The 13356-nt window shown below is 32.8% G+C and overlaps 1 protein-coding gene across 1 annotated transcript in view; it reads right to left on the bottom strand.

Moving 5' to 3' along the window:
* The window catches only part of LOC108913587 (alpha,alpha-trehalose-phosphate synthase [UDP-forming]), an 88148-nt gene that overhangs the window by 29478 nt on the left and 45314 nt on the right, over window positions 1-13356 (bottom strand). The window contains exon 3 of the mRNA XM_023456118.1: window positions 9749-9905. Coding sequence (XP_023311886.1) covers window positions 9749-9905 — 157 coding nt within the window. The remainder of the gene's footprint in view (window positions 1-9748; window positions 9906-13356) is intronic.

Here is a 13356-nt window from a genome sequence, read left to right as displayed (position 1 = left end):
TTTTTTGCCAAAAAAAGGCGAAGGAAAAGCTGTTCTGATTCTGGACGGGCATGCTTCTCATTGCAATACAATCGAATTGTTGGATTTAGCTTCAGAAAACAACGTGGTGTTGTTATGTTTGCCTAGCCACACTACACAAGCACTACAACCACTTGACAGATCATTTTTTGGTCCCCTAAAAACCTACTTCTCCCAGGAGGCCAAAAATTGGATGATACAACACAAAAACAGAAAACTCTCTAGAACAGTGATTTCGCCATTGATTGGCAATGCATGGGTTAGAGCAGGAACTGTAGCCAATGCAATCTCTGGCTTTAAGTCTTGTGGAATTTTTTCCTACAAACCGCAAGCTATTCCAGACCATTTTTTCTCCATTCCTGACGCAGCAACAGCAGCGGTAAATAAAGAACATCTACAAAGTATTAGAGACTCACCCGTGGCATCCACTTCTACAAAGCAGTTAACCCAGCGAAACTTATCAACTCCAACACCCATGGCATCCACTTCTACAAACCAGGTGAACCAACAAACCTTTTTAAATCCAACCCCTACGACCTTCACTTCTGAAAATCGGAATAACCAACGAACCTTATCAAATTCAAGTGATGATGATGAGGAAAAAGAGACGCCTTCAAAATTTCTTCGAAAAAGTAATCCACTTCCTCTTATTCCTTTAGACCCCCCAAAACGAAAACAACATGCAAGAGACGCCTTTTTCAAGAGAAAAAGAAAGTTGGTCCTACTAAAACTGGCGCTAAAGCAAAAAGTTATGCCAAAGCTGCTACATCTGCAGTTGGTCATAACAAGAAAAAAAGATCAAAGCAAAATGGAAAGAAGAAGAAAGGAAATTACAACTCCTCTAGTTCCGAAAGTGAACCAGAAATGAGTCCATCTGGCTCTGATGAGCTTTCTGATGAAGCAGAAGATTGTTGCATCCAATGTGGTGAATATTATTATTCAACCAAGTCTCGTGCTGACTGGATTCAATGCACAAAATGTAGAAAATGGCTCCACGAAACTTGTACGAGCTATGGAGATGTGTGCAATAGATGTGGACCATTCCCAAAAACGAAAACCAAGCAATTAATATAATGTTTTGCATCGGGGCGTATTTGACATGATTACAGGCGAAAATGCCCCACCTTGACTTAAAAAAAAATAATAATTTTAAAATGTAGATGTTTAGTTTTCCAAAGATTTATTTTTTTTAATAGAAGAGTACTTATATTTTGTTATACTCATGAAATAATATATTGAAATACATTACTATTTTTGAAGTTACAATTTTTTTTCAAAATGTGGGGCATATTTAACCACTTTACCTACTATTTTGTCCATTTGAAAGTATGACCCGAATATACTTTGGGAATTCTACAAAGTAAATACATTTTTAATTACATCCTAAAATAATTTTATCGAAAACGCCTTTCCTTATTATGAAATAATATTATATACATGTATCAATATTTTCTATTAACCTGACGTCAATTGACGTTAAAAATTTACTTCAATTGTAGGAATTAATATTATTTTAATAAAAGTTGGATATAAAAAAAATTATTGAATAATTTAATATACCAATCTTTAAATTATTGTTCCTGTTAAGATACAAAATGCTTTGTTTAGAATATCTAATTTTCCAAAGGATTTTCGTAACACATTTTTATTTTTCTTTAATAATAAAATTTAAAAATTTAATGAATTTTACTATTTCATTAGAGTTGTTGCAAACATTATTATTTATTAATTTATTATTTGTTAATTTTTCAAAAAAAAAAAACTACTCTAAAATACTCTGTTGTGTATACAGAGACCGAGCCATGTGGTACACTCGAATCACGTGCTATTTCAACAACCAATCACAGCCCGAGGAGCCAGGACCCCGTCAGTTGCCGGCATGTCTTGATAAACTATCTCTCTCGTACCTGTGGCAACGCACAAAACTTTTTTGTCGCATTCATTTAAAATCTTTATTTGCGTCAGGGAGTTATTAAAAACCGTTTAAAATAATTAATAAACATGCTATAAAATTGTAGAATGCCTAAAGTATATTTTTTGCTTATAATAATTAAATATATTCGACTCATACTTTCAACCGGACAAAATAGTCTGGGAATTTTATTTCTGGGTTATATAAATGCTAAAATAAAAGATTTAAAAAATTCCAAGTTGCCTAAAAGATATATACAAATATATACAAATATATACCAGATTCACGATTCCAGATTCACGCATTGATGAAATTCTATTTTTTTTTTATTATTTCAGTTTGCCTAAAATACATTCCCTAAGTTCGTCGTCAGCTCTAAGACTATGATGGTCCAACAGCGCCACTACTTTTGTGCACAGGATCAACTCTACAATTTAAAAAATGGGGGGTAATGATTTTTTTTATAAATGCTAGATTCTACAATTTTCCCGGGTTTTCTAATTTACCAATCGAATCGAGCGACCTCTCGTTTTATTCGTATTTTGATTCTCTACAACATAGCAAAATTGGGAAAAGTAAATAATTTCGATAACGTCACATCATTGGAATTTTGAGTCAAATAATTAAAATGCCATAAAAATTTCCACTTGCGTTTTTCATTTGCTCTTGTCGTTTCCTGTAATGGCGGCAAACCCTCAATTCTGGGTTACCGCGTAGGAAAATACAGTTTTTTAAATACGTGCAATGGTATTTACTTCCATTTACTTCAATGCAGAACATTGGTCGTCACAAAAGTTTTTCACTTTCCTGGTCAGCATAGACTAAATATTTTATTTTATCGCTGTGCTAACAATGATTGTACTATTTGGTATAAATATTTACAGTTATGACCGCTAGGTACGTAACTACTCCTTATTATCGCTTGATAAATAAGTTAAAAAATTATCAAGGCTTAACTACCTAGTACAATGTCCACTTCTTGTTTTCAAACAAACTCTCTGATAATCGAATTTTTATTACCAACTATCTAAACAAAACATTTACGTACCGGCACCTTTTATCACATTTGCAGCTTTTTTTAGGTCTTGATAAATGAAAATCAAGGAATGTTTACATTGATTAAAAATACAATTACAAAAATACAACGTAGGTATTAAAAATAGGAGATATCCTTAACAAGCATTCTATTTGTTTATATCAACGAGAAGAAAATTACCTCAATATTTATTCATTTATTAATAAAATAAGACATTATTAAAATTTGGAACAAGTTTTGCACACGTTTAACAAAAATGTTGCTTCTTGTATTATTACTTAGAAAAAATGCTCAATACTTTTATATTACTTTAAAAGTATTAGGCCTAATTAAAATCAATTGATTCGATAACAAATATCTAGATATTATTGGATAATAATTTATATTGCATAATAAAATACCATAAATCCTATTTATAATAGAATATGCAGGGCGTTAAATCAAAATGAATTATGCAAACATTCTCAAAAGTAATTTACATTACATATTATTTGGTGTATGGCTTGAGAAGTCCGAAATATAGTCCACAGTACAGGCCCCCTCTGGAAAGTTGATTACCACATACTATAACTTCTGAGGCGCTTCGTTTTGACGAGTCTACCACATTTTTCCTCTGCGACTTTTCTCGATTCCTCCGCTTTTCCACTCGGAAAAGTCTAAAAACATGGCAATTTCCCGGGATTTTGAAAAGTCAAGACCACATCTTTTATTTTTAGCTTAGGTAACTGGAAATTTTGTTGCAAATGCCGATTTAAATTTGTCCGACAGAAATTCTTCCGACATTGACGTGTCTACCGGTCGAAACATGCCAAAATAACAGGGTATTGAAAATCAATTACCACATAGGTAATTTTTAGTAAAATTAATTGTAAATAATTAATTCAGTCAAAAAGTATTGTTGTCCGACAAATTTCAAGCCGCGTTTTTTCAGTCCGACAGCTGGAAATCGGAATTTTCACGGGGTATGAAAAATCGATTACCACATATCTAATTTTCATTTTTTCCACTTTTAAATTTACTGTACAAAATAGTGATATAAGTGTCCGACGATTTAATGTCCGCAAATTATTAAAAAATCAATAAATCAATAAACGTGATGAAATTTAATTTTTTCACTCCAAAAATTTCATATTTATAAATGGTTATTAATTATTATTATGTAAATTATTATTTGTTTCAAATAAATAATTATAATATTGCTTATTTTATGCTTAAAAATTTAAAAGTTATAAACAAATGAAGTTATTTTTGAGGCGATTAATACGATCTTAGTGCATAATGCATTATTTCTAAATAAATTAATATTATACTTGATATAAAAATCCTTTTTTCTCTTTCAAGTTTTCATTCGCGTTTGTTATTTTTCTTTACAAAAATTTTCCTATTTTTCTAAAAGAAAATCCCAAAACTTTTGTGCATAATTTTTTTACACCATACATACTTTTTTGAAATCGTTTAATTCTTTTCTCGATATTTATTTGGCTAAATTGAGCATATAGAGATTTACAATTACAAGAATAAAACGAAAAATATATACAGGGTGTTTCAGAAAGACCTCCCGTAAATAAAGGGGGTGATAGTATGATAAAAAATGAGAATTTTTTGTCTTATGAACTCTATGTCTATCTCCTCTTGTTTTCGAGATACAGAGAGACAAAATAAAATTTTTTAAATAACATTTTTATGAAAATTTCCAAATAGTGCGAAATATTTTTATGAAATTTGGTAGCCCGAGGTTTTTAAGGGTGCCAAATACGCTAGTCTAATTATTTTTTGTATATTTCATAGAAAGCGCTAGTTATGCTACATTCTTATTACAATTTAAGTTATATTTTTTTTAAGGTTAGGTTTTTTACCAGTCGGGCTCTAATTTCTATTGTACAATTTTATTTTCTAAAAATAATGCACTCTTGTTAGAACTTCCTAATGTGGACGATTTTCGAGAAAAAAGGCTTTTAATTAAACTCTTACAATATTACACTATAAAATAAGTGACTTTTCTCAAAGTAAGCTTGAGCTTTGAGAAGAGGAGATAGACATATAGTTCATATGACAAAAAATTCTTATTTTTTGTCGTCCTCACCCCCTGTATTTACGGGAGGTCTTTCTGAAACACCCTGTATTGTATATTTATATGGAATTTTGCTTAATACATGAAAATACCTTATTAGAAATTATAAATACATGTGCACATTTTTTACGAAATTTTTTTCATCATTTTTTGTCGGACTGACGATTTGCGGATATATTTTTGTCGGACATTACAATTTTTGCTTATAAAAAACACTTTTCTATCGTGTGTTATTTTTGTCCGACATGTGGTAATCGATTTTTCATACCCCGTGAAAATTCCGATTTCCAGCTGTTGGACTGAAAAAACGCGGCTTGAAATTTGTCGGACAACAATACTTTTTGACTGAATTAATTATTTACAATTAATTTTACTAAAAATTATCTATGTGGTAATTGATTTTCAATACCCTGTTATTTTGACATGTTTCGACCGGTAGACACGTCAATATCGGAAGAATTTCTGTCGGACAAATTTAAATCCGCATTTGCAACAAAATTTCCAGTTACTTAAGCTAAAAATAAAAGATGTGGTCTTGACTTTTTAAGACCCCGGGAAATTGCCATGTTTTTGGAACTTTTCCGAGTGGAAAAGCGGAGGAATCGAGAAAAGTCGCAGAGGAAAAATGTGGTAGACTCGTCAAAACGAAGCTCCTCAGGAGTTATAAAGTATGTGGTAATCAAGTTTCCAGGAGAGGCCTGTACTATGGACTAATAGTCTAGTGTCATTAGTTATTATATCAATTATACAGGCCGTTTGTTATATTGTAAAGTGGGAATATTTTAGGTCATAACTTTTTTGACATATGAATTTTGGATAGATATTTTTTTACCTTCTAATTTTACACAAAAAATGTTCTTTCGTTTTTTAAAACTGTTTAGTTTTATTTTTATTTTATTATTCATCAGAAAAATTGTCATATAACAATAAATAACTAAAAATAAAAGAAGAAAGTCAATTATAGCAGATGTTCAAAATAATTGCTATTTTTTTAACGAATAAACGAATGATTTTTTGTAAAGAAAATATTATTCTCTTCATTTTGGCTCTGGATGAACTTTAATTTGTTAATAGTATTAACTATTCATTATTTAATTATGCATAGTTAGAATTATGTTTCTAGAATATGTTATATTTCCTTATTTTTTGTTCTTAGAAACTTAAGATAGTTCTATACTGTTCTTAGAAATGTATGGAACTTTTGAGAACAAAGCAAATTTCTTTTTTTACGTAATTCGCTTCCGCAATTATTTTAATATGCATAAGTTTTTATAGTGTATAAAAAAAATTAAACACCAACTAAAATCAACCTGAACAAAAATTACTATAAATTTGATTGAATTATGCAGGTGGAAGTGGTTCTCCACCTATATTTCTTGCGTTATGTCTCGAAAAGCAAGCTGTTTAGCAAATAGTAAATAAGAACATAGTATTAAGGGCCCAAAATCGTAACCTTAAAAATATGGTGACTTAAACTATCACTGGTCTGCTGCGAAACAAACGCTCTGTACAACTGAACAAAAAAGCCAATATATCATGAAATTAATGGCGGAACAATAAATTTGCAAGTTTAGAAGTTTTTAATTTCTTATTTTAGATAATTATTTGATAGCTTGTCTACGGAGTTGTTCTTTAGTATATACAGGCTGTTACAAAATCACTTCTCATTACAGAGATCTCGGAAAAGATAAGAGATGCGAAGTAGGGGGGGGGCGAATGGGGGCAAAGTTGCATAATCAGGGAACCAACATTATGCCTCTAAAAAATCAAGACTAACATTAGTTTTCGAAATATTTGAAAAAAGAACAAAATTTTGGAAATCCGTTTTTGTTTCATTTCAGCCTTGTTTGAGGTGATATTGAAAAGAGAAGAACACTTTCTCATGGCAACTTTTTACCCTTTATCGAATCTAATATATATGTATCGTTTCGTCTCTTCAGGACCATCATCAACTTCATTATTTTAAATACTACCCTGGAAATTTTATTACATTTTTTGCAAGCCTTCATGACCCCCAATACTGTACTGCCTCAGTCCGAACCAGATTCACACGTTTTGTCTTGAAAAATTCATATTCAATGTATTCGTTCCAAAATCTATTTTTTTTTTAGATGTCTGTTGAATTATCGTACACTTTAAGTGTCATTAGACCCTGTAAAATCCACCTAGTTATTTAAATTATTACCATCACACGTTACAATAAAACGCTATTAGAGTTTTAATTCCCTGCCCGTAGTTATTTCTAGGTTTCTCGAATGCTCAAAATTCAAACAAATTTCGATCTAAATTTTTTCAGGATACAAATACATCTGGTATGCTCTTTCACAGTTGCGGTTACAAGTATAATAAATTCCGATGATATTACGCTTATCTTCATTTTCAACATTTGCCAGAACGGAAACATTTTGTAACATTTACTGTAATTTTTAAAGCATAATATTCAATTGGATTTTTGGTTGTTCATATGCATTTTTAAGAATTAATTTGTCATAATGAAATTAAAATTGCAATTATGTTTTAATTTTGAAGTAACAACTTATCGAATTATGTATGACCAGATTATGAAGATTAAAACAATAATGATTCATTGTAATGTGTGATTGTAATAGTTTAAATAACTAGATATATTTCATAGGATCTAACGACACTTCTACTTCTACTTCTAGTGGTTGGTGGTAATAAGTCCCATAGCACTGCGGCCTGATTAGGCCTATTGTGTGTCCCACTAATAGTCCTATTCAGCAAGTAGATTTGTCCTTTTTACAAAGTCCAAAAGCTTCCTTGCTGACACTTCTCTCAGTTCCTTGGGTTCCAAGTAGGGTCGCCCAAGGAGCGCCATTCTGCTACGTGCAAATCCCGGGCACTCGCCCAGGATATGCAGAGAAGTTTCATCCGCCGATTCACATCCTCGATAGACCGGACTGTCTACAAGCTTTAGCTTATGTAGATGTTTCCTAAAGTGACAGTGTCCCGTTATGAGTCATGTCACTCTCCTGAGCCGGATTCTGTCCAAGCTCAGTAAATCATTCGCTCTTTCCTTCGAAAGATACTCCATGAGCTCCTTAGAATGACTATGTCCTGGCCTTGAAGTCCAGTATTTCCTATGTTCTGTCTCAGTCCATTTGCCCAGAGCCCGCCTGACCACACTGGGAGATGTGCCACAGAAGGGCTCCGGGCCAATGAACTCTGTTTCGGATCCCTTCCTAGCAAGTTCATCCGCTTTCTCATTTCCACAAATGCCTTTATGCCCTGGCACCCAACACAGTCTGACTGTATTGTTGGTGGCCAGTTCAGTCAGCATTTGTAAACAGTCCCACACCAGTTTTGAACTTACCTTGTGTGCGGCTAAAGCTTTAATTGCAGCTTGACTATCAGAGAATATATATATGAGTTTACGTCTATAACCTCTACGTACATTCTCTGCCAGACACGCCATTATCGCGAAGATTTCTGCTTGGAATACAGTAGGGAACTCCCCCAGACTGTAGCTTGCACTCCATCTGGGTCTGAGTCCATATATTCCTGCACCCGTCCCTCTGGTCATTTTGGAGCCATCTGTAAACCATACTAGGCTCCACCTTTCCAGGGTATTAAACCTTTCCTCCCATTTGCTTTGATCCTCTATTCGAGTCTCAAAAGGCTTGTGGAAGTGAAACCTTGGAACCATCTTGGCAGATACCATCCCAAAAGTTGGTTCCGACATAATAGTTGTGTCTATAATCCTGGAATAGGAACTAGCCCTCCAGTCGTTGTTATTCCTGAGTCGATATGCTGCTAGCCGCGCTTCTCTTTCCACCACTATATGCAGCGGTGGCAGATTTAGCATGACTTCTAGTGCAGCTGTCGGGGTCGATGCCATCGCCCCCGTTATACTTAAACAGGGCAATCTCTGAATTCTATTAAGTTTTTCCCTCGCTGTGGTCTATTGTTTTTTGCCACCATAGCACAGCGCCGTAAAGAATCCTAGGTCTTACTATCGACGTATACAACCAGTATGACATCTTTGGTTTCAGTCCCCAGGTGCTCCCAATAAGGCGACGACACTTAGAGTGTACGATAATTAAACATAGAAATTTAAATACAAATTAGATAAAGGAACGAATACATTGAAGATGAATTTTTCAAGACAAAGCGTCTGAATCTGTATTAAGGGTCATGAAGGCTGGCAAAAAATTTCCAAGGTCGTATTTAAAATAATAAAGTTGATGATGGTCCTGGATAGATGAAACGTTACATATAAAAATTGATTATTACATTCGATAGAGGGCAAAAACTAGCCATGAAAAAGTGTTCTCTTTACAATATCACCTCAAACAAGGCTGAAACGAAACAAATACGGAATTCCAAAATTTCGTTTTTTCTTTCAAATATTTCGAAAACTGATCATATGAGCATAATGTTGGTCCCCTGATTATGCAACTTTGCTCCCATTTAAGCTACTTCGTACCTCTTACCGTTTCCGAGATCCCTGTAGTGAGAAGCGAATTTGTAACAGCATGTATATCTGATTAAGTGTAATCTCATTTGGTGTTAACCAAACGAAAACTTTTAGAATAAATTTGAATTAGCTCAATATATTTAAAGTAATGCTAAAAGTTCTTAATGATACCTTAGAATTGTCGTGCATATGAAAAGTCAGAGTAAATGCATATAAATATGAATTATTGTTATGTATTATTTATATAAACAATTGTCTTTTATATCTACATACTTTTTCTGACTTTAGTCCAGCTGTGGGTGTAATATCAGAAGGGTCTGATTCGGGAATAGGCTCATTTGGATCCTCTAAATGTATACCAGGCCATCCCACCCATAATCCATTACAGTTTATGACTACAGGGGCTACCGCTGTCACAAGACCACCAGCACTACAAAAATATTATAAAGAATATATTATAATATATATTATATAATATATAATATACAGGGTGTTTGGAAAGTCGATGCATTCCTTGCAGGAGGTTATAGTGCAAGCGATTTGTGATATATTTCCTTGATATACCATATTCCGAAAACGATTAGTTTACGATCTACAGGGTGTTAAAATTTTAATAAAAAAATGCAAATTTATAAATATTGCGGAAACCGCTCAGAATATTTTAATGAAATATTACAAGCTTTGACAATTAACAACAATACATGTTTTACGATAAAAATATTGTTTTTAATTTCACCAGTGGCGTACACACAGGCACCTCTTTGGATATTTTTAATGAAAAAAATTATATGCCACTGATTTTTCTTAAAATAAAACTTATTTGTGAATTCCTTGTTCAATTTCGAAGAGAAAATTTATCTCGACTGTTTTTCTGCTATTTTTCAAATTATTGAAACCGAATTTATTTCTTTTGTCGAAAACGATGCGTCATAAGAAAACATGTATTGTTGTTAACTGTCAAAGCCTTTAAAATTTCATTAAAATATTTTGAGCGGTTTCCGCAACATTTATAAATCTGCATTTTTTTATTAAAACTTAGTACCCTGTAGATCGGAAACTAAACGTTTTCGGAATATAGTATATTAAGGATATATATCACAAATCACTTGTACTATAACCTCCTGCAAGGAATGTATGGACTTACCAAACACCCTGTATAAAGAGCGTTTACTTCGCCCAAGATTAAGAATATTTTCCTATATGTATAAGCATTTGCACGAAACGCCTTTATTTACTAATTAAAATTCTGACTTGTGTCGCTTGTTCGTCAAGACATATCTTCAATCTTTGATAAAGAATGCAACTCGGTGATATTTACATAATATCAGGAAGAGTTGAGAATTAGTAAAATAGATAATGCAAATGATAAATGTATTGACAAATTAGTAACACAGTAATTGGTTAAATTTCACTTTATTTTTATATGTTTTGCTTATAAAATTGTTCTTCGCACACATTTTTTTCAAAGAGTTACTTGAACCGTAGATTACTTTATTTGATTTATTTGTGTGACATCAAAACCAACGATCTAAAAAAATATTTATCATTACGCAATTTGTATATAAACATATAAAGTTCAAAGCTTACTTCCAGCATGTTTAGACTACGCCGTTGCTCGAGCGTCGCAAATAATTTTTAATAAATTTAAGAATATGTATCTACATGGCATTTAAATTTGAAATTTGAAAATCACATCTGACACCTTTAATTGCCACTTATAAATTAAATGTTTATACTACAGGATGTTACAAAAGTAGGTCGAGCCATTCACTACTCCTTACTAAAATAATAGTCTGTCCATGTCATTTTTTTTATCTAAGCTTCTCTTTTTCAAGATATATATTGTAAGTTAAAATTTAAAATAAGATTTAATAATTAAAGTATTAAAAAAGTATTGTATTGTAAGTATTGTTTCAATATCTGATCGAATATTTTATAGACATCTAACTGTCCCTAGAAAAACATGTCTTAGATGTCAATTCTGTGTGCAGGGTATTTTCTCACTATAAATGGTATAGATTGCATAGGTATTTGCATAAATAAAATATATGAAGTTTAATTATAAAAAACAACCTTGAATATTAACTAACTTAAGGCCCGGTTCTTTGAGTATCAATTAAGGTTTGATTAAATAATCAGGCGATTAACTGTGCTTATAACGAGCGTTCAAATAAAAACGTGGTCAAGTTGGTTCTGAAAATTTGGACGTAGGGCGTAGCGTATAGCAAATGAACTTAAACGTCATCTGTCAAAGCGCTATATCGCCGCTATCAATTTGAATATTTTCGTTTTAAAAAGCGTTTAAAATGGTGTTTTCTCAAGAACAAAAAGTGTTTATCATAGAGTCCTACTTTAGAAATGGACGCAAGATTGATGGAATATGGAAGTATTCTATTGAGGAATGTTTCATAGAATTTCAAAATCAATTTCCCGGCGTTGTTGAGTACAAAATTTTTCAAAGTGCAGTTCAGCGTTGTGTTAATGTTTTTCGTGAAACGGGCAGTGTAACAAGAAAAGAAGGAAGCGGCCGACCTAAAAAGCGGACTGAAGAATTAAAAGAAAATGTCCAACAAATAATGGAAAATGCGCCAAGAACTTCTGTACGTGTTTTATCACAAATGGTGGGAGTATCAGTCGGTACCTGCCACACAGTGTTAAAAAAAGATTTGCGTTTGTTCTCCTATCGTTTAACTTGTCAGCAAGAACTTCATGAAGTTGATTTTCCGCGACGGGCTGTATTTTGTGAATGGTTTTTAAACAACTACGGTGAACTTCATAATATCACCTTTTTTTCTGATGAAGCCTGGTTTCATTTAAGTGGTTACGTAAACTCACAGAATATGAGAATGTGGTCTTCTGAAAAACCAGATAACTTTTTTGTCGAGGGCCCTCTACACGCTCAAAAAATTGGAGTTTGGTGTGCTCTCAATCGAAGGAGGATTTATGGACCTATTTTTTTTAATGGTACTCTTACTGCGCAAAGGTATAGAGAAGAAATTATCGCTCCTTTTGTTAACCAGCTGGAAGAAAACGAAATTACAAACTTTTACTTTCAACAAGATGGCGCAAGGGCACATACGGCAGGCGAGACGATGAATATGTTGAGGGAAGTTTTCCAAAATCGACTAATAAGTCTCAATGCTGAACATGAATTTCCACCGAGGTCATGTGATATTACGCCGTGTGATTTCTTTTTGTGGCCTTACCTTAAAAACACTATTTTTGAACTGCCTATTCCTGATTTAAACCATCTGCAGGCTCGACTTATAGACAAGATTCGTGAAATTAACAATACCCCGAGCATCTTAGAAAATGTCTTTAATTCTTTGAGGAACAGGTGTGAAAAGTGCTTGGAACAAGGAGGGGGACACTTTCAGCAGCTGCTTTAATTTATTGTTATAACAAGGAGGGGGACACTTTCCGCAGCTCCTTTAATTGTTTGTTATTGTTATCACGATTATTCTTTAAAATAAAGTTATATAGTCATTAACGTTATTGAAACTGACAGCTGCTATACAGCTCGTTGAGAAATGAGGTTAAGTTGGTCGCTATAAGCTACTCCCTACGTCCAATGTGTCAGAGCCAACTTCGACCACGTTTTTATTTGAACGCTCGTTACTTTATAAAATAAATCAGAATGCGTAGAGTCTAATCGTCTGATCAGTTAATCAAGTTTAACCGATACTCAAAGTTCCGGGCCTAAATGTAATAAAGACAAATTACACAAATTTCTTTCATATGCAGTTTTAGACAGTTTTAGATGCCTTAGATTAATGCATTTTTCTTGGGTTACTTATTGTTTTTTATATATAACAGAAAAACATATGATTTACATATTAAACTTAACACTTATACTGACTTTACCAACAGTTTTGGTTAAA

This window comes from Anoplophora glabripennis, unplaced genomic scaffold (assembly GCF_000390285.2).
Source record: "Anoplophora glabripennis isolate ALB-LARVAE unplaced genomic scaffold, Agla_2.0 scaffold1043, whole genome shotgun sequence".
Lineage (NCBI taxonomy): Eukaryota > Metazoa > Arthropoda > Insecta > Coleoptera > Cerambycidae > Anoplophora > Anoplophora glabripennis.
This window is presented reverse-complemented; position numbering and strand designations above follow the sequence as displayed.